This window comes from Dipodomys spectabilis, unplaced genomic scaffold (assembly GCF_019054845.1).
Source record: "Dipodomys spectabilis isolate Male_0828 unplaced genomic scaffold, ASM1905484v1 ptg000157l, whole genome shotgun sequence".
Lineage (NCBI taxonomy): Eukaryota > Metazoa > Chordata > Mammalia > Rodentia > Heteromyidae > Dipodomys > Dipodomys spectabilis.
In genome coordinates, this window is record NW_024870834.1 from 8,700,616 (window position 1) to 8,726,608 (window position 25,993).

Below are 25,993 nucleotides of genomic sequence, written 5' to 3' on the forward strand. Positions count from 1 at the left end.
TAGATCCTCCTCTATTGTTGAAGTGATCCGCATTTAGACAGATGTAATATTTTCCTGCTCTTGAAGAACAATTAACACTTCCCCTAACTGTAATCTTTGGTGTTAACTTGGATCTTTTGCAGCTAACATTGAACATTGTGTTTGTATGTATGCGTGCACGTGTGCTGGTCATGGGGCTTGAACTCAGGTTCCTGAGCTTTTGTGCTCAAAACTAGTGTTCTACCTCTTGAGCTGCAGCTCCAGAGATAAGACTCCTGGACTTTCCTGCCTGAGTTGACTTTGAACCATGACCCCTAGATCTCAGCTTCCTGAATAGCTAGGATTACAAGCATGAACCACTGGCACCTGGCCTGCCCCTAACTTTTTTAAAATTATTTTTTAAATTGTCTTCTGTTTTAAAAAAATTCAGTGTTGATTCTGCTAATGTGGCTCCTAAGAACCTTCATTTCACGAAATAAGAGTAGATAGAAATTAAGAACCTTCTTTTTGCCAACTTCGTATATATTATTAAAAATATATATTACTAAAACTTTTTCAAAACAATGTGACGTAAAATAGAGATAGTTTTGTATTTTTTCTGTTGACATGTTACCTTTATTGTGTTTAGTAAACTGCCATGCTTATTTATTATTAATTTTTATCTGTTTCCCTACTTTTTTTCCCCTATCCTTTCGAAGACAGGGGGTAGTAAGGTAAGTGTTTTATTGAAGATATAGTTTATTCCGATATATTATTTATATTAAACTATCAAGTATTTTATTCTTTGTTCTATTGTGATCTTTATAGCATTGTATTAATATTTTCTTTTTTTGTGGTCCTGGAGCTTGAACTCAAGACGTGGGTGCTGTCCCTAAGCCTCTGTACTCAAGGCTAGCACTCTGCCACTTGAGCCACAGTGCTTCTTTTGGCTTTTTCTTAGTAGTTTATTGGAGATAAGAGTTTCTTGGACTATTCTACCAAGGCTGGCTTCAAACCATGATTCTCAGATGTCAGCCTCCTGAGTAGCTAGGACTACAGGCTTGAGCCACCAGCATCAAGCTTTGTATTAATATTTGCTTATGAAATATTTAGATAGATTTATCAAGAAAGATATAAAATAGGACAAATCCCATAAAAATTGCATTTTTAGATACAATATGTGGCTATTATTGTGAAAGTCTTATGAGTCATTGATTTTCCAAAGACTTAATGAACTTCTATACTTTAGAGAGTTTAAGATCTTTCCTCAGTTTAAGAGGCTCATAGAAACAAACATAGACACATATATTTATCAGTGAAACCTGATAGCTTCATTTAATGCATAGTTACTTCATTTAAAAACAATAAAAGATTAATTACATAAGTGTACATTTAATAAAATGACATGGGTAATTTTAGATTACCTTCAGTGAGATGAAAGTGTCTCTAGAGAGTTTATTAAACACTACACTGGGAAAATACAGTCAGCTTTAGAAGTTGGGCTTGGAAGTGTGGCTCAGGTGGTAGGGTACCAGCTATGAGCATTAAGTGTGAGACAGCGAGATCAAATCACAGTCTCTGAAAGAGGCCTGGGGGTGGAGGGGATTAACTTTAGAAGTTAAAAAAAAATAGCATGGTAGAGGGAAAACAATGGAGGGGGTAACAATGTTCAAGAGGAAGTGTACTCATTACCTTACTCATGTAACTGTAACCCTCTGTATAGGATCTTTACAATAATAAATAAATAAATAAATAAATAAATAGGGATGCCAGCCACCAATGGCTTACTCCTATAATCCTAGCTACTCAGAAGGCTGAGATCTGAGGGCCACAGTTCAAAGCCAAGTCCTACAAGAATATCCAGGAGATATTTATTACCAGTTAACAACCAAAAAGCTGCAAGTAGAGCTATGGCTCAAGTGATAGAGTGCTAGCCTTCTGCACAAAAACTCAGAGACAGTGCCCAGGACTTACCTGCACTAATTCATTACTTTAAAAACTAAATAAGGCTACCCTATGACCCAGCAATCCCACTTTGGGCATTTACCCAAATGTTTACAAACAAGACCACACTAAAGCTACCAGCACGACTGTTTATTGCAGCACTATTTACTATAGCTAAGATATGGAAGCAACCCAGATGCCCCTCAGTAGATGAATGGATCAAGAAAATGTGGTATATATACACAATGGAATTCTATGCCTCCATCAGAAAGAATGACACTGCCCCATTTGTTAGGAAATGGAAAGGCTTGGAAAAAATTATATTAAGTGAAGTAAGCCAGGCCCAAAGAAACATAGGTCATGGTTTCCCTTATTTGCAATATCTAGTATATGTCTGAGTCAAGCAGAAAAGGTCAGATAAGGTGATGTTAGGGAAATGAACCCTAAGATATGTATTCAAATGTTTTTTTTCTTTCATGCGATTGTTTCTAACACATAAGATTATTTCTTTGTTGCTTTGTATGTCCCTCCCCCACAGTATAACTCCTGCTTTCACTGTATTTGATGTTGGTATAATTTGTGGAGGGGAAGGGAAAAAAACAAATCGTTTAAATAGGGATACAGGTGGACCCATTGCAACAATGAGATGTACAAGTCCTTATATCGAAAATAAACTTTACAACTTTGGTGGGGGGGAAGGGGGGGAGGGGGGAGGGTTGGGTGGGGGGGCAGGGGGAGAATGGGAAGGGATAGGAAGGGGAAACAAAAGAGGAGGCTACAATGCTTGATAAGTAATGTACTCATTATCTTGCCCATGTAATTGTAACCCCTCTATACAGTATTTTCACAATAAAAAATAAAAAAAAAAAAAATAGCAATGAGAAAATTCCAAGAGATAGAATTTTAAAAGTGCATTTGACCAAATTGTGCAGATACTCAAATAGTAGGCCCCTGAATGTATTGACATCAGGAAATATCTGTGAAATTCATGGTGTATTTTAAGCAGGGATGTGTGGGAAAGAGTGCAGAGTATAACACCACCTCTAGAGACCCACATACTGTACTGGTGGAGGCGTGGTTCCCATGCTAGAGCGCCCCGGAAGTGGAAAAAGTCAAGTGAAAACACCAAGCTAGAGCACGAGACCCTGAGTTCAAGCCAGAGTACTAGCACAAAAAATTAATAAATAATAAAGAAGTCTACATAATCTCCTGCTGTTTAACAGAAATGAAGCAGTCAAAGCTAGCCTCTAATTCAAAGTAGCTTGTTCTATACCAGTCTCTATTTTCTGGAGACGTTGTCTGCTTGTGGAATGAAGGAAGATGTCATGGCCACTTCTTATGAAGAACAGTCAGTTTTCTGGGAATCACTTGTTTCAAAGCAAGAAAATGAAGTAGAGATGTGATTATTGTCTTGAACTTGAAGAGCTTCTTATATAGACATGACGTCCCCGTCTGTGTTTATGCACTTTAGATGACCATTTGTCATGAGCACCATAAAGTGATGCTCTAGATGAGTAAGGATGGTTCCTGGGTGAAATGGGGGAGGGACCCTTGTGACACCCTGAACTTCTGTTACACTCTTACACTCCATTCCTCTGGGTACTAGGCAAGTTCTCTACCATTGAGCTACATCTTCAGTCTTTATTCAGTGTTTGTGTGTGTGTGTGTACACACACACATATATATCTATATCTATCTATATGTATTTGCTCTTCAACTCAAAGCTAGCGCTCTACCACTTGAGCCACAGCACTACTTCCAGCTTTATTTGTATATTTTGTTTGTTGTTTCTCAAGACAGAGTCTCACTACATAAGTCAGGCAAGTCTCAAACTTGAGATCCTCCCACCAAAGTCTCCTGAGTGCTGGAACTGTGGTTCTATATCACCACTCCAGAACTCACTATAATATTAAGAGAAAGGTATTGTTTCTCCTTTTCTTTCTTTTTCTAATTCTTTTTTTTTCAATGCTAGGATGGAACTCAGGGCTCCACTCTAGTCTTACACTAATAGTTTCTAAAAACTAAAATTAGAGCCAAGTGCCGGTGGCTCATGCCTGTTATATTAGCTACTGAGGAGACTGAGATCTGAGGATCACAGTTCAAAGCTAGCCTAGGCAGGAAAGTTCATGAAACTCTTATCTCCAATAAACCACTAGAAAACTAGAAGTGGCACTGTGGCTCAAGTGGTAGAGCGCTTGCCTTGAGCTAAAGAGCACAGGGACAGTGCCCAGGCCCCATGACCCACCAAAAAAAAAAAGCAACTATAGTTAGTTTCTCTTTAACCACATTTTTTTCTACATAATTTAAGGAACTACTATATTTTTAAAATAGTTGGAATTTTTGGTTTTTTTGTTTTTCTTTTTTTTCTAGTGCTAAGGTTTGGACTTGGGGCCTCCTGCTTGGTCTGTATTTTTTTTTTATAAAGTCAGCCTTGGACCACAATGCTTCTACCTATCCCTACACTGTAGTCAAGATTACAGAAGTGACCCACTATACCTGGCTTAGTTAATGAGATGGAGGTCTCCCTAACCTTTTTGTGTGGGCTGTAATTGATCTGTGATCCTCCTGATCTCTGTCTTCAAAGTAGCTATGCTTACAGGCATATAACATCAATCTTAACAAAATCTTGTGTTGATTGATTATGTGTTGGTACTTGGGCTTGAACTCAACTTTTACATCCAAACCTGGTACTCTCTCACTTGAGCTGCACTTTGCTGGTTAATTGTAGGTAAGAGTCTTGAGATTTTGCTGCCTTGACTGGCTTTGAACCAAAATCCTCAGATCTCAGACTCCTGAGTAGCTAGGATTAAAGGTATTAGCCACAGCATCTAGTGGAATATTTCTTTTTATTGTTAATTTGTTTACTACCCAAATTCCAAATCTAACTAGATCTTCAATTACTCCTACTGTCTCTGGGATTGGCTGACTGTGGGTCCTTCTTCTTAAAAAATTCTCTTAAAGACTCAAGTGCTACTAGCCTTTTAAATCTAGATTTTGTTTCCTATTTCTGAATACAAAGACAAGCAGATGTAGTTTGATAGAAATTCACTTTGTCTAATCTGAATAAGAAAAAGAATGTTATACTTGTAGTTTACAACACAGAACATTTTGAATTCTCACTTATCTTTCTCTTTTGCCTTTTTTCTTCTAATCTGCCATTAATGGAATAATTTAAACCTTTTCAATGTTCAGTAATAAAAGTCCACAGGCCTTTAATATTTTCAGTGTAATTTGCTGCATTAAACATATAAAATATTGTATTAAAGGAAATATTTTCTCTGTTTTAAAACTCAAATTATGTTACAATATTTTCTTCTTTCTTTCTTTCTTTGCTGCTGAAAAGAGGTTCCAGGTAATCTTCTTGTTATGTTTATGAGGCCTAATTTTGTGTGTCCATAATCTTTTTCATTTGCCATTAATGAGCAATGTGACTCAATGCTGTTTACCTCTATTAATTTTTCTGCACTTTCTCCCTTTGGAATTAGAGCCCCTGAAGAGTGTGTGTGTGTGTGTGTGTGTGTGTGTGTGTGTGTGTGTGTGTGTGTGTGTGTGTGTGTGTGTGTGTGTGTGTGTGTGTGTGTGTGTGTGTGTGTGTGTGTGTGTGTGTGTGTGTGCGCGCGTGTGCGTGCGTGCGCGCGCGCTTGAACTCAAGGCCTCAGCTCTGTCCCTGAGCTAACACTCAAGGCTAACACTCGACCACTTAAACCACAGCTCCACTTAAGCCACAGTTCCACTTATTTGGGTGGTTTATTGGAGTCTTACGAACTTTCCTACCTGGGCTGGCTTTGAACCATGATCCTCAGATCTCAGCCTCCTGAGCAGCTAGGATTTTAGATACGAGCCATCAATGTGTGGCATGTATAGAACCATAATTAGTGGATGTGTACTACATGTAATTGCTTTACTTAAGCTTCTTGCATTCAAGTTGTACAGTTTTTCAACTTGTATAATTTTATTTTAAGCAATAATACAATATACTTTTATTTGAACTGTCCTTACAAAAATTAAAATATGCTTGATTGTTACATAGAGTTGTATAGATACAAATTGCTTTATTGTTTGAGTTATAGTTAAAGCTGTCAGATACTAACATTGATGAAACAAACTACTAAATTGACTTGGAAGAAAACCAGTTTTACTGGGCACTGGTGGCTCATATCTGGCTACTCAGAAGGCAGGGATGTTAAGAACACAGTTCAAAGTCATCCCAGGAAAACAAATCTCTGAGACTCTTTATTGCCAATTAACCTGAACCAGAAATGGAGATGTGGCTCAAGTGGTAGAGTGCTAGCCTTGAACGAAAAAGCTTAGAGATGGAGTCCAAGCACTGAGTACAAACCTCAGGACCAGCACCAAAAAAAAAAAAAGTTTCTATTATTTGAAACAGGCAGTCCTAGTAGAACTATTGTAAGTTTAAATTCGACCAATTTAGTTTTATGTTTTACTTATGGACATTTAAAAAGTAAATGACTTACCCATTATTCTCTGCATGTCCTAGGAGCGCGTCAGCCAGAAGGGTGGCATTCTCCCACGACTTCATCACTAGTTTTGAACCACAATACTTTCTAAATTGTTTTCTGAGGTTCATGTCATGTAGCTTTTCTTCTTCATTTTACTCATTTAACATCATACTGTCATTCTCTGTAAAACATGTTGCTATATGACCCATAATCTTCTGGTACTGAATTGTCCATCAATCTGGTCACGTCAGTGTTTATTAATAAGCATCCATCCTGGAAGCTTGATATCCAAGTGGGGTAGTTTAAGACAGCAGCATTTGAACAGCATTGGTTGATTTAAAATTCAGGTTTCCTAGTGGCTTTTATTTCCTTATATTAAAAAAATGGTTCATTTTGCATAAAAAATCAAAAGTAAATGATTTGAAGCCAAAGTTTCTGTGATAACATGAAATATATATAGATAATTATATATTTTATATATTATACATATAATATATATAATTGACAGAGACAGACAGACGTGTGTGGCACTTTTTTTTTGGTAGTTGTCCTGTGCTTTAAACTCAGGGCCTTGCCCTTGCTCCTCTTGCTTGCTTGGCTGACACTCTGCTCTTGAGCCGCTACCACCCCATTCATCCCTTTCATGCTTCAGTTATTTTTCAGACTGGGTTCCGTTCTTTTCTCTGGAGCCAGTATCAGACTTGATTCTCCTACTTATGGCATGTCACATAACTGGGATCCACAGGGGTGTGCCACCACACCAGGCTTATTGATTAACATGTAATCCATGATCACTCACTTTTTGCCTGGTCATCTAGCCTCAAACAATATTCCTCCTGATCTCCACTTTCCAAGTACCTAGGATTACAAAAATGAGCCGCTGCAGTTACATGCACACCCCCTATCAGTTTGCTTATAGTGTGCTACTTGAGCCATACCTCAGTATTGTTTTTTGCTGGTTATTTTGGAGATAAGTCTCAGACTTTTCTGCTTGGAATAGCTTCAAATCTCCAGACTCCACATCTCATCCTCCAGAGGAACTACAATTACAGATGTGAACCATCAGTGTCTGTCTAGGACATTTACTTTATGACACCAATCAGGCATGTGTATATATTATTCTACATGCTGTTTTATGTTACATATAAAAATCTACACTAATTTTATTGTTGCAGTGCTGGAAATCAAAGCTGGAGCCTTGTGCTCTATCACTGAGCCACATAATCACTTTATATTTTGCATGTTCCAGCTCACTACATCCATTTATTTTATATTGCATGTTCAAGATTAATCATTTACTTTTTTTTTTTTGGTCATGGGGCTTGAACTCTGGGCCTGGACACTGTCCCTCAGCTCTTCAGCTCAAGGCGAACATTCTACCACTTAAGCGACAGCACCATTTCCAGTTTTCAGGTGGTCAATTGCAGATAAGAATCTCACAGACTTTCCTGCCCTGGCTGGCTTTGAACCGTGCTCCTCAGATCTCAGCCTCCTGAGTAGCTAGGATTACAGGCATGAGCCACTGGCACCTAGCTTCATTTACTTTTTATAAATGTATAAAATGACTATAGTGTAATGCCTTTGATTTTAGAAGACTTATTCATAAATATTAAAATTTTTCCGTAATAGAGTTATTTGTATCACTTTGTGTGTGTGTGTGCTAGTACTGAGGCTGGTACTCAGGGCCTTAACATTTTGCTCAAGGCTGGTATATTACTTGAGCCACAATTCCACTTCTAGCTTTTTTGTTGTTAATTGAAGATAACAGATAAGACTTTACTTCCCAGGCTGGTTTTGAACCATGATCCACAGATCATGAGTGGCTAAGATTACAGGCAAGAGCCACTGGTGCCCAGCTTAATTTCTTTTTCTTTTCTTTTACTTTTTTTTTTTTCTTTGTCAGTTATGGGGTTTAAACTCTGTACCTGGGCTATGTCCCTCAGCTCTTCAGCTTAAGGTTAGCATTCTACCACTTGAGCCACAGTGACACTTCCGGTTTTCTGGTAGTTAATTGGAGATAAGAGTCCCACAGACTTTCCTTCCTGAGCTTGCTTTAAACTGTGTTCCTCAGATCTCAGCCTCCTGAGTAGCTAGGATTACAGGCAAGAGCCACTGGCCCTGGCCTTAATTTCCTTTTGATTTAGTTTTTATAAACTGAATATTTAAAATTTGAAGAAGGGTTGATATATGATTGATTTAGATTCAGTTTTCAGGTTATTCAATTTGGCAGATGAGAAGAAGGAAAATGAGCAGCATTAGTAATAGTGATTACCTTCTCCAGAGTGTCGTATTAATAATAGTCCTTTATGACTAAAAATTGTTTCCCTTGAATAAATGTTGGATGGTGAAGCATTTAGCACATATGAGGATGGCAAGAAGCCGAGCCAGTGAAGAGCTAACAAGGAGCATGAAAAAGCATGCTACTATAAATTTAAACTCATATGATTTATGTTTGCTAACAGTATAGAAAGTACACAGAAATACTAAAATTCACTTTCAAGAAGAAAATGTTGGTGTTGGGTGCTTTAAAGCAATAATCCAGGCTTTTTGATAATGTACCCCTCACATTTTTTAAGTATGTAAAATTATTTTCTTATGTGTAATATATCATTCATATTTTATTATTTATGATTTATTATATTTTATTATAATATTTATAATTATGTATTATTAACAAGGAAATAAAAGTAAGGTGGGGCTAGTGGCTCATGCCTGTAATTCTAGCTTCTCAAGAAACTGAGATCTAGGGAATCATGGTTCAAAACCAGTGTAGACAGAAAAGTCTCTGAGACTGTATCTCTGGAATAACCAGCAAAAAAGTTGGACTGGAGGCCTGGCTGAAATGGTAGAGAGACAAGTGAACAAGCTGAGCAAGCATGAGGCACACAGTTCAAACTCAACACTAGGGGAAGAAAAACCACCGAAACCCAAGAGAATGAATAAAATTTTAAATTATTTTCTTTTCACCTTCTTGCATGAGAGCCTATCAAAATCAGAGGCCACCAGTCTACAGGAGCTAGATGGGTTCCCATTGGCAAAGCTGGGACCTCTCTGGAAGGCACCTCTGGGCGGTCCTGGGCACGGGTGATGCATACATCTCCTCCTTCCCACCTTCATTACAGGCCCCCAGTGAGCAGAGCCCCACCACAGCCAGAAAAACTGCAGACGAACAATGTTGGCAAGAAAAAGAGACCCATAGAGGTAAGGAAGGCCCATTTCCTGTTGTTACTAAAATATTTCCCGAGTTCCTTTTATAACTATCTAAGCCTTGTCATTGGTTTTTATGAAAATAAGTGTATTGAATATAATCTTACTTCCTTTGGTTGTAAAAAATCTATTGCTTGACTCCTACTCAGTTCTTTTTTTTTTTGGGGGGGGGTCCGGTCGTGGGGCCTGAACTCTGGGCCTGGGTGCTGTCCCTCAGCTCTTCAGCTTAAGAAGGCTAGCACTCTACCACTTGAGTCACAGCGTCACTTCTGGGTTTTTTCTTTTTGCTTATGTGGTGCTGAGGAATCGAACCCAGGGCCTCAGGCATGCAAGGCAAGCACTCTACCATTGAGCCAACTTCCCAGCCCCTCCTACTCAGTTCTGAGGTTTAGACTGATACCCAAATTCTCTTTAATTTTTTAAATGAGTCTTATACTTGTAATACCTTGCAAGATTGATCAGTATCTCAGAATTTGTAAATATACATGTATGGGAATGATCAGTTACTTAGGTAAGCACAGCACTTTGGCACTTTCTTATACTTTCTGGGCTGAATTTATAAGCTAAAGATTAAATACTTACATTATATCTGGAACTTGACCACAAGGTCTATGGAGACTGTTCTGTCTCTCCAGACAAGAGATCTTTCACAATAATAGAGGAAGAAGAAAGGCTGTGGCCAGCATCTGTAGCCCCAGCAGCCTGTGCATCCTCAGGCATGAATAGGGTTTATGGCTGGTCAGTGAGAATGGACACTTTCAGTTGTAGGACTCTCTGCCTGAACTTGAGCATGACTTGTCAGAGACATCCTTGGGTTAATCAGAGTACCTGACATGCACATCATTTATCCTAAGATGATTATTTATCCTTGGATAAAGTTTTTGTGACTATATTGAATACAGGTTAAAGTATTCTTTTGGAACCAAACATCTGTGTTTAACATGTAGAAAATTCTTGCAATCAGCTGATCACATTATTTCCTTTTCCTTAGTTTACATAGAAAAATATAGTATGTAGCCGGGCGCCAGTGGCTTATGCCTGTAATCCTAGCTACTCAGGAGGCTGAGATCTGAGGATCACGCTTCAAAGTCAGCCCGGGCAGGAAACTCCGTGAGACTCTTATCTCCAATAAAAAATTCACTAGAAGTGGCACTCTGGCTCAAGTGGTAGAGCGCTCTCCTTGAGCTGAAGAGCGCAGGGACAGCACCCAAGCCCAGAGTTCAAGCCTCACAACCGACAAAAAAAAGAAAAATACAGTATGTAGAATATATCTTTTAGTTGTCCAAAACAGGTTACATAGAGAAATGTATCTAGTTGGTTTTGTGTTTGAAGTTTGTTAAATATCCAAAACATACCTTCCATTCATTGTGACTGAAGAGCTCAGTACTGTGTATAGCACAGAACATGGATGAACATTTACATATGAGGAAAAATATGGTAAAAGGTTTTTTCCCATTATTGTTACAGGATCTTGTTTTGGATCTTGTGTTTGGTTATCGAGGCAGAGACTGCAGGAATAATGTACATTATTTAAATGATGGTGATGATATAATATATCACACTGCATCTGTTGGAATTCTACACAATGTTGCTACAGGTAGGAAATCCTAATTCATCAGTACACACACACCCATACTGTTTTTGATTTAGGATTTATCTAACAGCCTATAGGTATTTGTTAAAGCTGTAAATATTTTAAATATATTGGAGAAAAAGTCCAGACTAATTCATATTTCGATATTTGGGGGAGGGGTTATGTTGCTATTTTTTTTTGTTTTTGAGTCAAGCTCTTCCTGTACAGTCCAGGCTAGCCTGTACCTCTAGGTAGCCCAGGGGGGGCCTCAAAATTGCAATTCTCCCAGCTCAACCTCTCAAGTGCTGGAATTACAAGCATGCACCATCACGCCCAGCCACATTTCAGTCTTAAGAGCATTATACCGCAGAATAGTATTTTATCATGCAAAGTTCTATTTGCTTTCTGTTAGAAGTGAGGATTTACAGTAAATAGCTTTAGCCAGGCGCTGGTGGCTCACGCCTATAATCCTAGCTACTAAGGAGGCTGAAATCTGAGGATCACAGTTCAAAGCCAACCCAAGCAGGAAAGTCCATGAGACTCCTATCTCCAAGTAACCAAGTGGCACTATGGCTCAACCAAAAAAAAAAAAAAAAAAAAGAAGAAGAAGAAAAAGAAGAGAAGAACCATGTTTTATAATGAAACCATTCATAATTGGAGCTCCCTTTTTCCACATCCTCACCATGAGATGGTTTAGGAACATTGTTTTTGATAATGATTGAAAGTAGCGTATTGGTAAATGATTGATGAGTAGATTGTTTTTACTAAGGTCTTGGAAAGCTGAGGAAGCTGCTTATCTATGGTTCTACTCATGAGTCCAAAAAATGTAAGAAAGTATTGCTTTTTTCTTTTTACTTTTCTTTTTTTTGGTCGGTCATGGGACTTGAACTCTAGGCCTGGGCACTGTCCCTCAGCTCTTCAGCTCAAGGCAAACACTCTACCACTTAAGCCACAGCGGGCAGGACTTTTCCTGCCCGGGTTGGCTTTGAACTGTGATCCTCAGATCCTCAGATCTCAGCCTTCTGGATTACAGGCGTGAGCCACTGGCTCCCAGCAAGAAAGTATTTCTTGCTGTTTATTTAACTGATTAGTTTAAAGAACAAATTAAGTTCTTTTAGCACCATTTGATGATCAACATGAACATTCTAGTGACATTGTTGAATTCTGTTTTGTTACATATGTTTGTAAGCATCATAAAATCTTAAGTTAGAACTAGAAACAGGTTATCTAGTCCAACCAAACCTTTTAGATTTTTCTTTGATAGTTTCTCTCTGAATGGATAAGGAGTAGATGAATCACATGAGTCCTGATTCTCTTCCTGGTCAGTGCTAATCATTAGTCACTAGTTAAATAATCATGAATTTAGCACCTAAAGTAAAGGATTCACCAGGAACACATGAAATCATTGGTAGTTTTCTATTTAATAATTCTGAGCATTTAAAAAATGCTATTTCAGGGGCTGGGAAGGTGGTTCAGTGGTAGAGCGCTTGCCTTGCATGCCTGAGGCCCTGGGTTCGATTCCTCAGTACCACATAAGTGGTAAGAAAGAAAAGAAAAAAGCAAAAAGAAAAAAGCCAGAAGTGGCACTGTGGCTCAAGTGGTAGAGCGCTAGCCTTGAGCTGAAGCGCTGAGGGACAGTGCCCAGGCCCAGAGTTCAGGCCCCACGACCGGACCCCCCCAAAAAAAATGCTATTTCAAAAGAAAATTGAAGGTTCACTTACCCTTTAAGAATAGGGAGGAATAAGATAAGCAAAAAAAAAAAGAAAGAAAGAATGTATAGACTCTGATACTTAACGATTTTATTTTTTTTTATTTTTAACTAACCACCTTTCTAATGATGAGCTCTCAAGAGAGAAGGCAGAAAGAAGACTAGGCATTGCCTACATTCTGCAAATATGGTTTCTTACCAGTTTGGTGATCCAATGCATTTTCATAATCTGGGACTCTAGATCTGTTACCTGATCTTCACCAATTTAGCAAACAACCTTTAGGTCTAGAAAGTACAAAGCACATTTCACTTTGGGAAGTTTAAAAGTAATAGTAGGTCTGCTAAATGTAGTTGTTGAGGTTTTGTTTTGTTTCATTTTATTCATGGTGTTTATAATTTGGATCTATTGTACCATTTCCCTCCAGGCCATTAATATCCAATTTCATTTAGTTTATTATATCCCACATGGACTGCTGCTGTGACTGTCTAATGTCTCTTCAACTTTCAGTACTGACAGATGCTGAAATTCCTTAATAAATTAATCCTTTGATAAAAAAGTCGTTTGTGTTTCTCCATTCACTGCAGAATAAGTATTAAATAAGAGTAAAAATGGCCCAAATTACTAAATGGAAAAACATTTGTTGTTTTTATGTGACTCTGGTGAATCTTTTCCTTTACAAAACCCTAACAGAAAAGTCATCATCTAGCCTTCCAAATCTTCCATAGTTCTAGTTTGTAGCTGCCTTCCCAACCACATTGCTGATTCTTGTTACTCATGACCCCTCCACTTCAGCCAAAGGAGCCCCGTGCACACACCCAGCCCTTGCCTGCCTTTCTGCTTTTGCTCAAAGTGCCTCTCTGCGTAAAATGGTCTTCCCCAACCACCATCACATTTATAGAATCTGTTTGGGTCAGTATAGGAGTACCACATTTCTTTTTTTTTTTTTTTTTTGGGGGGGGGTCCGGTCATGGGGCCTGAACTCTGGGCCTGGGCACTGTCCCTCAGCTCTTCAGCTCAAAGCTAGCGTTCTACCATTTGAGCCACAGCGCCACTTCTTACTTTTTTTTTTTTTTTCTGCTTATGTGGTGCTGAGGAATCAAACCCAGGGCCTCATGCATGCAAGGCAAGCGCTCTACCACTGAGCCACCTTCTCAGCCAGAGTAGCACATTTATATAATGGGAATACTCTTGAATACTGTTTCCTGTACTGAATTCTTGTGTGTGGGGGGAGGGAGAGTCACTGGGATTTGAACCAGGGTCTTGTACATGCTAGACAAGTGTTTCACCCCTGAGCTACATCCCCATCCCTCCATAGCATTTGAATCCTATTTCTCTGGTATCTTCAGACTTGTATTATATGCTTTAAAACTTCTGATTCATTAGTATCTTTATGACCATTTATAGACAATAAGTGCTCAAACACTATGCGAACTAACAAATACGTTAAAAGAGTAGTTTGTCATACTAGATAAGTACATTTGGCTGTTACATCTTCAAATTTTGAAACTTATATCTCAAATTCTTTCCTTATAGGAACCCAGAGTTTCTATCAGGAACATAATGATGACATTCTGTGCCTCACTATAAATCAGCATCCCAAGTTTATCAACATAGTGGCAACTGGCCAAGTAGGTATGTTTCTGTATTTTAAAAAGAAACAATTTGAAACATTGGTTTTGTTTAAATAAATTCAGTGTCTTAAGAAAAAGCTTAAATATAGTGTAATTGTGGATGGTTCAAAGTCTATGTGTATGTATATAAAGCCAAATACCTATTATTCTATAAAATTTACTTCCATGTAATTTTCAGTTACTTGAATTAGTTCAGATAATTCAGCATTTAAAATAAACTATTAGATAGTACCTGAAACAGTTGGATTTAGTCCTTTAGCAAGAACTCAGTCTGTGATTGCTATTCATTGGCCCTCATTCTAGAATTTCTAATCGCATAGGCCTGTGACTTCATCTTCCATTTTGGAGACATATCACATTCTTACTGAGTCTTGTCTAGTACTTCTTTTCTGGAAGGTTTGCTTTGGATGTCTCCAGCGGCATTCTATGAGACGAGATGTCCATGGGAGCACTATATGTAGTTTCCCTCACGGAAAGCCTTCCCCCATTTGATATCCTAGAATTCGGTATAACCAATATGTGTATGCTTGAAGGGTAGGATTCTGAGATTCCAAGTAAGGATGTCTTAGTTGCTTTTGAGTACTGTAATAAATAACATAGATTAGGTGGGCTAAATCTAGAAGTCGGTGACTCACATCTGTAATCCTAGCTACATAGGAGGCTGAGATCTGAGGACCAAAGCCAGCTGGGGCAGACAAATCTGGAAAGCTCTTACCTCTAACTAACCAGCAAAAAGCCAGAAATAGAGGTGTATCTCAAGGGATAGGGCACCTGCTTTGAGCAAAAAAAGCCAAAGCAAGGTGCAAGGCCCTGAGTCCAAGCCCCTCCACTGGCACAAAAATAAGTAATTTCTCAAGTTCTGGAAATTAGAAGTTCAAGATCATGAGTTTAGAACTGTGAAACTGTGTAGGGTTTACAGATGTGTTTTCTGGGTTACAGATGGCTTTTTTATAGCCTCCTACGGTAGAGAAAAAGAGGCTCTTTCCTCTCCTTTCTAGGACACTGTTCTTATGGTGAAGGCTTATCCTCATGACTTTTGTCCCCCAGAGGTCCCACCTGCTCCTACCATCATGTTTGATATTAGTGTCAATGTTTGGATTTTGGAGGGCCACAAACATTCAGCTTGTAGCAGCACTTGTGAGCTTCATGGCTCCTGGTAGTGTGGAATGGAGCAAGGGTGAGAAGGTGGACTTACATTGCCCCAACCTCCAAAGAGTTCTCCATTTGTGCCATCCTTCCATGTCACTGCAGGGGTGTACTCACCAAAATTAAAGAGACCTCACTTGATGCTTTTTGATATTTGACTTCTAGATCTGTACTGTTGTCACAGACTCCGTAGTTATCCAGGGACCAGCCTGGTCACAACAAACACTCCCAATCTTTCAACGGTTCTTCATGTGGCCTAGTTTCAAGTCCTTCTACCAACTGGAAGTTATCAAAGTATATTGAGAAGGATAAAGGCATGGTTCAAGTAGTAGAGTGCTTACCCACCAAGCACAAAGCCCTGAATTCAAACCCCAGTACTGTCAAGAAATTAAAATCACAGTACGTTTAGAACTAACCATACTATTTACTATATGAGCACTTGGCAGAGTTGACTCCTTTATTCTCTCTTCCCTCATCTCCGAAGTCAAGATACTCTAGACCTTTTAATCAATATGTTCTAGAAATCCTTGTTTTGTCTTGGTTGATGAAAAACAATTATGTAATTCCAATGAGTTTCTAAAATTATTTTTGTGCTGGTCCTGGGGCTTTAACTCAGTTAGAGCTCTTGAACCACACCTCTAGTACAGCTTTTTGCTGGTTTGTTGGAGACTTCTTGCAGACTTTTCTATTTAGGCTGGTTTCAAACCAAGATCCTCAAGTCTTAGCCTCTTCACTATCTAGAATTACAGAAGTAAGCTGCTGGCACCCAGTTTACAGCCTTCTGTCCTACTAAAGACTGTTACTTTAAAAGAAAAGAAAAGAAACAACTTTGTTGTGGGGTACCAAAGGCTCATAACTATAATCATAGCTATTCAGGAGGCTGAGATCTGGGAATCGCCATTCAAAGTCATCCTTGGCAGGAAAGTTCACAAGATTCTTTTTTTTTTTTTTGCCAGTCATGGGACCTGAGCTCTGGGCCTGGGCACTGTCCCTCAGCTCGTCAGCTCAAGGCTAGCACTCTACCACTTGAGCCACAGCGCCACTTCTGGCTTTTTCTGCTTATGTAGTGCTGAGGAATCGAACCCAGGGCCTCATGCATGCAAGGCAAGCACTCTACCACTGAGCCACCTTCCCAGCCCTCCACAAGACTCTTATCTCCAAGAATAAACACCAAAAAGTCAGTAGTGGAGCTGAGCACAAAATCTCAGGGACAGTGCCTAGGCCCTGAGGTTAAGCCCAGAACCAGTACAAATATAATTCTCTCAGGGGAAAAACAAAAAAATACTTACTAACAAACAAATATAATAAGCATAGGCATGCACATTTTCTTCCTTGGCAAACATTTACTCATATAGAACATCTTTTGTTACAAGGAAGAACTGTTTTTGTTTCTTGGACTACATAGCTATTTTACTATCAAGATCCTTAAAGTTTATATCTATATCTACTTCTTCACATCTATATCTACCTCTTCTCTGAAAGCAGAGATTCACAGGGCCTACTTGACGATGCATTTTATAAACCAGAGTAAATGTCATCAGGACTTAAATCATATCAACATTATTTTTAAAGATATTACAATTAAAATTTTATGTACCTCATTAACTACAAAGAAAATATTTTATCTAAAGAAAAAGTTGGGGAACTCAAGAAACTAATCCCTCCCAAACCTAACAAACCAATTACTAAATGGGCAAGGGAACTAAAGAGGGACTTCTCAGATGAAGAAATAAAAATGGCAAAGAAACACATGAGGAAATGTTCATCATCCCTGGTGGTAAAGGAAATGCAAATAAAGACAACCCTGAGATACTACCTTACCCCAGTCAGAATGTCCCACATCCACAAATCAGCCAATGACAAATGCTGGAGGGAATGTGGAGAAAGAGGAACCCTATTACACTGCTGGTGGGAATGTGCACTTATACAACCACTTTGGAAAGCAGTCTGGAGGGTCCTTAGAAAACTAAAGATTAACCTCCCTTAGACCCCAGTCATACCACTTCTAGGCATCTACCCTGAACAACAGGAACCAATATACAAGGACACGTGTACCTCCATGTTTATTGCAGCACTGTTCACAATAGCTAGGATATGGAAACAACCCAGATGCCCCACCACAGATGAATGGATCCAAAAATTGTGGTATCTATACACAATGGAATATTATGCAGCCATTAGAAATGACAAAATAATGGCATTTGCAGGGAAATGGATGGAGCTAGAAGGAATCATGTTGAGCAAGGTAAGCCAAGAGCAAAGAGACAAACGGTACATGGTTTCCCTGATGAGTGGATGCTAAATCCAAACTGTTAGGTGATACAACAAAATTAACAGGACTTAAGAAACAAAGAACTCCCACTCATCTGGTCGAACCACTACTAAATAACCCCATACTGCTGATCACACCATTATATGTTATAGACTATGATAGACAATTTGCTCCAGGAAAGTTAGAATGAACTTGTGACTTTAAATGAGCATCATTATTCCACAATACTGTGAAATTTGGGAAATTATGTAATCACTTAACCACAATTTAAAAAAAAAAAAAAAGAACCTCGGGGAAGGTAGGGAGGGAAGAGATGGTAGGGGGAAAACAATGGAGGGGGTAACAATGCTCAATAGGAAGTATACTCATTACCTTGCTCATGTAACTGTAACCCTCTGTATAGTATCTTTACAATAAAAATTTTAAAAAAATAAAAATAAAATAAAATTTAAAAAAAATGTTGAAGGCGTGGGAGGGGGGAGGATGGGAGGGCATGAATGGTAAGGGGTAACAAAGGAGGAGGCAACAATGCTTGATAAGAAATGTACTCATTACCTTGCTCATGTAATTTAACCCCTCTGTACCGTATTTTCACAATAAAAATTATTAATAAAAAAGAGTTTGAAAAGCTAATATAGACTGTTAATATGTATAATTGACACAAATCCTTCCATCCAATTTATTCAACTGAAAGGAATAAGCAAGACTTGCTAATGATAGGATTTAGATTATTTTAAAACTATTTTATAATAATTGGGTTTTTGCACTTTTACTGTTAATATTTGTTATTTATAGGTAATTATTTTTCTGCTTTTTCCATTATAGGTGACTCAGCAGATATGTCAGGTAAGGAAAATTGATCATTTTCTGTCCTGAGTTCAAGCCCCAGGACTAGTATAAAAAATGTAATTTTAAAAAGTTCATTTTAAATATAAATCAACAAATATTATCTAAGGATTAAATCTTTTGAAACGTATTATTTTTATAGACTACTTCAATTTTTGAAATGTATTGTTCAGTTATACATATTAAACAGACTGCAGTAAAACTTAAAATTACTTCATTTTTGTTTTTGAACATTAGTTTATAAATTAAAAAGTTATTAAATTAATAATGTGTACCCATTTTTCTAGATATTTAATAGCTAGGCCTTTTCAGTGAAAACTTCAATTCAATGTATTTATCATGTTAAATGCATATAGCTCTCCATGTAATTATATAAAGAATTATGAGTAGGTTTCTATGCCTGTTTCCCCTCTGGTGCTGAGGATCAAACCCTGGGCTTTGCACTAGTCCTGAGCTTTGCCTTTGGGCCATAAACATGCATTGTTTTTGATAATTTGTTTAGCGTTATTAATTGCCTGATTTGCTTGCCAAAATGCTATTTATCCTGAAGAAGTATTATATACTTTCTGTTTCCTTTTCTTTTTTCTTTCCTGCTCCCCTTTTTTCCATCTCTAAATATAGTTTTGGTTTTGAGCTATTGTGCAATAATTATAATTCTTACAACTTTTTTTTCAACATTTTAGAGGTGAGTATCAGCTTTAGATGGAAACATTTAGGTCAATTATAACTTTTGGATTGTCTTTGTTTAGCTACAGCCCCTTCTATCCATGTCTGGGACGCAATGAACAAGCAGACTTTATCTATATTAAGATGCTACCATTCAAAGGGTGTGTGTTCAGTCAGCTTCAGTGCTACTGGCAAACTATTGCTGTCTGTGGGCTTAGACCCAGAACATACCATTACCATTTGGAGATGGCAGGAAGGTAAGACTTTTCTTGTTTGTGTGATTTAAAAAACAAACAAGAATATAAGGTAATATGAATTCTCTATATATTATGTCCCTTAAGTAGATGATTGTTGAAGCCATTATTTACTATAGTGCCACACAATACCAATGCAGTTAGTATACAGTAGGTGTTTCCCTTTAAAAGCTCACAAAAGATGTTCATAAAACTGTTATTAGTATTAGACTTTTTCATTGCTATTTCCTTTCCATAAGAAATTATGTCTTTCTCATTAATGAATGACTGGTTGGTTCTTGAAGCTCTTACTAGAGAATGAAAATGAGGGCTAGGATACAGCTCAGGTGACAGGCAGTGGAGCTGTTGTCTTTCAATTGCCAGGTCTGAGTGTGTGTGTGTGTGTGTGTGTGTGTGTGTGTGTGTGTGTGTGTGTGTGTGTGTGTGTGTGTGTGTGTGTGTGTGTGTGTGTGTGTGTGTGTGTGTGTGTGTGTGTGTGTGTGTGTGTGTGTGACAGACAGAGACAGAGATGCTAGGAATCAAATCCAGGGCATCATACATGCCAGATAAGTGTTCTACCAGTAAGCCCCTTAAAGTGTTCTTTAAATCATAGTGGAGACCAATAGCAAATACTACCTAACACAGTTTAGACAAAAATTTTAAGGCATGGAAGTGGCGCTGTAGCTCAAGTGGTAGAGCGCTCACCTTGAGTTGAAGAGCTGAGGGACAGCGCCCAGGCCCAGAGTTCAAGCCCCACGACCGACCAAAAAAAAAAAAAAAATTTTAAGGCATATAGAGAAATTAATGGAGTCAACCCAGAAGAAATATAAGTCATGTTCCTAAAATCTAGAATGGCCCTTAAACAGAATGAAGGCCTCCTGTGTGCCTCCCCTGTGGAGCATAGGTAATTGAGGGTTATGGATTGTTAGTCAGTGGAGCAAGAACCATGACCCTCTCTTCTTACAAGTGTTGTTTTGTTATTATTTTGAACCATATTACTTGGATTGTTTGATTCTGTTGATTAGCTTGCTTCTTATACTAACTTGGATAATTTTGTTGTATCCTCTGTGTCAGGGGCCAAAATTGCCAGCAAAGCTGGGCACAGCCAACGAATTTTTGTCGCAGAATTCCGACCAGATTCTGATACCCAGTTTGTCTCTGTGGGAATAAAACACGTGAAGTTCTGGACACTGGCGGGAAGGGCCCTTCTTAGCAAGAAAGGGCTGCTGAGCACCCTGCAGGATGCCCGGATGCAGACCATGCTCGCCGTTGCGTTTGGTGCAGTATGTCTCTTAAAATCCTGTGTGGTAGTAGAATTTAGACTCCGTGACTTTTTTTTTCTGTAAATAGATAGAGTCACATAAACGTTGATATGGCACAGTTATCCACTAATCATTGTCCTGGTCACACATATATTTCATCTCTATCAGAAATGAGGGTGGGGAAGAAAGTTACTAAGGAGGAAGAAGAATGTTTATGAATCATCTGCATCCATAGGCTATTGCTGTTCTCCAAGGCCTTCATTAGTACTCGCACGACACTAGTTATTCTATGTGTCTTCCAAGTAGTTCCTCATGCACCTAAGGTTTATTTTTGTCAGAATAAAAGGAAAGTCCATCAAGTTACCATTATGTTCAAGAAATTTTAGGTCTCATTTGGGTTTAGGATTCCTTTGCTCTCTAGCATCTTAACTTCCTGTTTATGGTGTAGTTAAACTAGAGGCTAGCACCTCTGATACAAGGGAAGAAGGGAGAGACGGAAAGAAAGAAGCCAATTCTAGTCTCAACAATATTCAAGACTCCTTTCTCTTCCCTTGACTCCCTTCCATCTGGGCTCTTCCCAGTAATTCTGTGCCCTGGCTACTTTAGAAATCCTTTGGTGCAATTAAAAAAAATAAGCCCTACATGGTTTTCTTATGAAAGTGTTCATATGGGTATGAGTATGAGGTACTTTAAGAAGGAAAATCACAAGTTTAGAACAGTGAAGTGCACTTCTGCTTTTGAGAAAAGACCATGGACATTAGTGGCCACAACCTGTCAAACTTGAGTTGGACATTTTGGATATATTTAATATAGGACCAGTAAATTGTTTCTGGAAGAAGATCCAGACATTCACACAATTCTTGCACTTAAATATGCCCATATACATAGAATTCCTTATTTATTGCCCATTCCCCCCAAAAAATAAGCTTGGTGACTAAAATATTAGAAACCGTTTATTTGCTGTATATAAAGGAGTAGTGCAATCAGCAAGGATGTTTTCTCCCGTAAAAGGTAGGTTTATGTTCAATTTAAGTGGTTCTAATTTATTTTTAATTTACATAAAAACATAAAATATAAAACATAAAAACAAAATTGAACATGCGTTTGAGGTAGCACGTTGATGTTTCTCAGTTGAAGCACTCTTGAGTCTAGGCTGGAGCCTGTTCTGTGTACTGAAGCAATTGCTTTCTAACTGCAGATCTAGTAATGTCCCTCAATCTGCAAGAGTTAGTGAGGGACAGAAAACTCCTACGACTTCAGATGAGATGACAGCTTCACTTTGTGACAAGTTTTCTTCTCTAAAAACCTTTTAAAAAGCCATGTTCACTCCCTATTCTCTTTTCTTACTCTCATTGATTGGGGACCTTTATTTTGCTAGAGGAAAGTAATCCAAGGAACAAGATAAACAAGAATTGCAGTATTTTAGAACCAGAAGGAAAGAATCTTCCTCCTAATTGATCTAACTAATAAGTGGTAGACTTGGGAAAGGGAAAGCCCCTCACCGAGCTGCACCTCGAGTTCAGGTTCCTGGTCTTGGGCCATCCCTGCCATGTGCATTGTCAGAGGCGGTACTGCATCCCACTCAGGTAGATGCTTACATTTGAACTCTCCTTGAACTTTTGATGAACGTGTCTCCCCTTTCCCCACTCCTTTTCAGAATAACTTGACGTTTACAGGTACCATCAGTGGTGATGTCTGTGTGTGGAAAGATCACATGTTGTGTAGAGTCGTGGCCAAAGCTCACAATGGGCCTGTGTTTGCCATGTACACCACACTGCGGGATGGACTCATCGTCACCGGAGGCAAGGAAAGGCCGTGAGTCCTCTTTCCCTTTCCGTCCTCACTGGGTACTTAGCGATGAGATCCCCAAGGCTTGCAGTTGGAGCTTCTCGTTCTCCCCGTGCTACACGGCTGTCCTCTCGGGCCTTCTCATATATTTCTCCCATGTTGCTTTTTCTGTGCCTTCTTAGAATTCTCATTTTTGGCCTTAATGTTAGTCTTTTTTCTTCACATTGTAGATAAAACTTCAGCTCTAATTGGGGTGCTAGTTTATCTGATAAGTTGATAAGCACTTGTCCTCAAATTAAGAACGGGGTTTCCTAATGCCTTCCTGGCTATCAGCGTGTGCCCAGTGAGAGGGACATAAGGGGCAGTCCGTCCTTCCCACTGAGTGCGCGCAGCGGCATCAGGTCCTCACGCTCTCACTTGGCTTTTTCACACAAGGCTAGCACTCCACCACTTGAGCCGTACCTCCACTTCTGGCTTTCTGCTGGTTAATTGGATACGGTTCTCATAGACTTTTCTGCCTCAGCTGGCTTCCAACGTGGATCCACAGCTCCCACCTTCCTGAGTAGCTACAAGTGAGCCACCAGTGCCCTGGCCCCAGGCTGCATCTTGAATGCCTTTTCTCTTTGTCTGCTAAAGAGTACAGTGCACACTGCCCCACAAGAAAGGAACAAAGGAGGGCTGGTGACAAACGGCCTGCTTTGCTTTGGCTTCATGCAAAGTTGTTAGACAAACTTTTGTACAAGACCTGAAATGTGAATGTGAGTGATTTTTTCAGATGTTCAAATAGTAACCAGATACTTAAAAAATTGATTTGCCACCAACATAGTCACCACATGTTGACATGTGACAGACAAGCAACTAAGAAGTATACTTCAGGGCTGGGAAGATGGCTCAGTGGTAAAGTGCTTGCCTTGCATGCATGGGGCCCTGGGTTCGATTCCTCAGCATCACATAAGCAGAAAAAGCTGGAAGTGGCGCTGTGGCTCAAGTGGTAGAGCGCTAACCTTGAGATGCAGAGCTGAGGGACAGCGCCCAGGCTCCATGACTGACAAAAAAAAAAAAGTATACTTCACCACAGGATCAAAACAACCTACACATGTCAGTTAAACAGACACAAGAGCTTTTCCTTTACCTGTGAGCAATATATTACACTGGCATGTTTTCTCCTAAGACAGCAGGAAATGAAAGAATATGTTCTTTGGAGAGAAAATTTGTGTGGGGGCTCAATTTTATTCTTCACATATCACTTCTAATACTTCCCATATTCTGTTTGGCCTATACCTATGAACTGCCTTGGCAAGATACTTTAATATCGGTAGGAAAGAGCCAGGCGCCGGTGGCTCACGCCTGTCATCCTAGCTACTCAGGAGGCTGAGATCTGAGGATCACTGTTCAAAGCCAGCCTGGGCAGGAAAGTCCATGAGACTCTTATCTCCAACTAACCACCAGAAAACAGGAAAACAGGAAGTGGCTCTATGGCTCAAGTGGTAGAGCGCTCGCCTTGAGCTGAAGAGCTCAGGGACAGCGTCCAGGCCCAGAGTTCAAGCCCCACAACCGATCAAAATAATAATAATATAAATAATAAAATAATAATATAAATAATAAAATAATAGTAGTAGTAGTAGTAGTAGGAAAGGGAACTGGGATATAGAGTACTTGTCTAGCAAGCACAAGGCCCAGGGTTCATTCCCCAGAACTCCACATATGATGGTGGTGGTGGTGGTGGTTGTATAATAATTGTAGGAAAGGACTATACTGCTTTTGGCCCTTAAAAAAATAATTTTGCAAGCCAGGCACTGGTAGCTCACACTTACAATACTAACTACTCAGGTGGCTAAGATATGAGGGCCGTGGTTCAAAGCCCGCTGGCCAGAGAAGTCCTGTGAGACACTTCCCTCCAAATAATCATCCACAAAAAAAAAAGCCAGAAGTGTGGTTCAAGAGATAGAGGGCTAATGTGAGTGAAAAAGCTAACGGACATGCCCAAGCCATGAGTTCGAGCCCCAGTACTGGCACAAAATTATTAACAATTTTATACAGACATCTATAATCCTGATTTGTATATAATACCTTGATTTGCATTTGTTATGCTTTTAACATTAAAAATTGTTTTACCTATCTTTATAGAGACATAGTATTACGAGAGGACAATGTATGGTAGAAGCTAAATAAAGTTAGGCTCTTCAGAAAGTAATCAGTGTTTCTCGAAATATAATCTCCTGAAGCCAAACGTTCATTTTGACTGATTGTATCCTATAATTTCCATAGGAAGTTTAGAATAAGTTTAGAAGTTAAAAATATTAGGCTTTTTTAGCATTCTGCTTATACCTTATGTGTTTGTTTACAAGGAACACTATCTGGAGTTAATATAAGCCTTTACTTGGGTTTGACTTGATTTACACAGGTCCAAGGAAGGCGGAGCGGTTAAACTGTGGGATCAGGAACTAAGGCGATGCCGGGCTTTCAGGCTGGAGACAGGACAGTCCACAGATTGTGTCCGTTCTGTGTGCAGAGGCAAAGTAAGATGTTCCTCGAGCTGATACCAAGCAGTAGGTGATGGAAGGCAGTGCCACTCTCCTGCCCTTATTAGACTTTGTATTACATATTATACTGAGGAATGGAGTTTTTGTCATCTTACTCTGCCTTTCTCTGTGGTTGCTGGCACCTGTGCGGTGAGAGGGCAGGCAGCTATTGTAATTAAGCCTCTAGGGTTTTGTTGTTGTTTTTTTTTACTTTTGGGGGAGGAGGGCAGTCTTAGGATTGAACTCAGAGCCTCATGCTTGGCTTAGCAGGCACTCTACCACTTAAGCCATAGCCTCCAATTCTTTTTGCATTGGTTATTTTTGAGATAGGGTTTTCTTTATGCCAGAGGAGCATGAACCATGATTTTGTTTATGCTTCCTGCGTAGCTAGGATGATTGGCATGTACCACTATTCCCAACTTCTTTTTTTTTTTTTTTATCTGTCCTGGGGCCTGAACTCTGGGCCTGGGCGCTGTATCTAAGCTCTTCAGCTCAAAGCAAGCGCTCTAGCACTTGAGCCACAGCGCCACTTCTGGCTTTTTCTGCTTATGTGGCGCTGAGGAATCAAACCCAGGCCCTCATGCATGCAAGGCAAGCAAGCACTCTATCACTGAGCCACCTTCCCAGCTCCATTCCCAACTTCTTATTGAAATAATACCTGTGACTTTTCTTGCCTGAGCTGGCCTTAAACTTTGATCCTCTCAATCTTTACCTTTTGAATAGGTACAGGATTACAGGTGTGAGCTACTCTATGCCCAACAAAAGCCTCCTAAGGA

At 39.2% G+C, this 25,993-nt stretch overlaps 1 protein-coding gene across 2 annotated transcripts in view; it reads left to right on the plus strand.

Moving 5' to 3' along the window:
- Eml5 (EMAP like 5) overlaps window positions 1-25,993 on the plus strand; it is a 113,735-nt gene that overhangs the window by 80,651 nt on the left and 7,091 nt on the right. The window contains exons 28-36 of one of the 2 annotated variants that reach the window (XM_042692588.1): window positions 678-692; window positions 9,485-9,563; window positions 11,037-11,166; window positions 14,385-14,483; window positions 18,726-18,746; window positions 19,496-19,669; window positions 20,720-20,928; window positions 22,565-22,722; window positions 25,100-25,214. In XM_042692588.1, the coding sequence (XP_042548522.1) occupies window positions 678-692; window positions 9,485-9,563; window positions 11,037-11,166; window positions 14,385-14,483; window positions 18,726-18,746; window positions 19,496-19,669; window positions 20,720-20,928; window positions 22,565-22,722; window positions 25,100-25,214 (1,000 nt within the window). The remainder of the gene's footprint in view (window positions 1-677; window positions 693-9,484; window positions 9,564-11,036; window positions 11,167-14,384; window positions 14,484-18,725; window positions 18,747-19,495; window positions 19,670-20,719; window positions 20,929-22,564; window positions 22,723-25,099; window positions 25,215-25,993) is intronic. The other variant, XM_042692589.1, reaches the window with a different exon arrangement.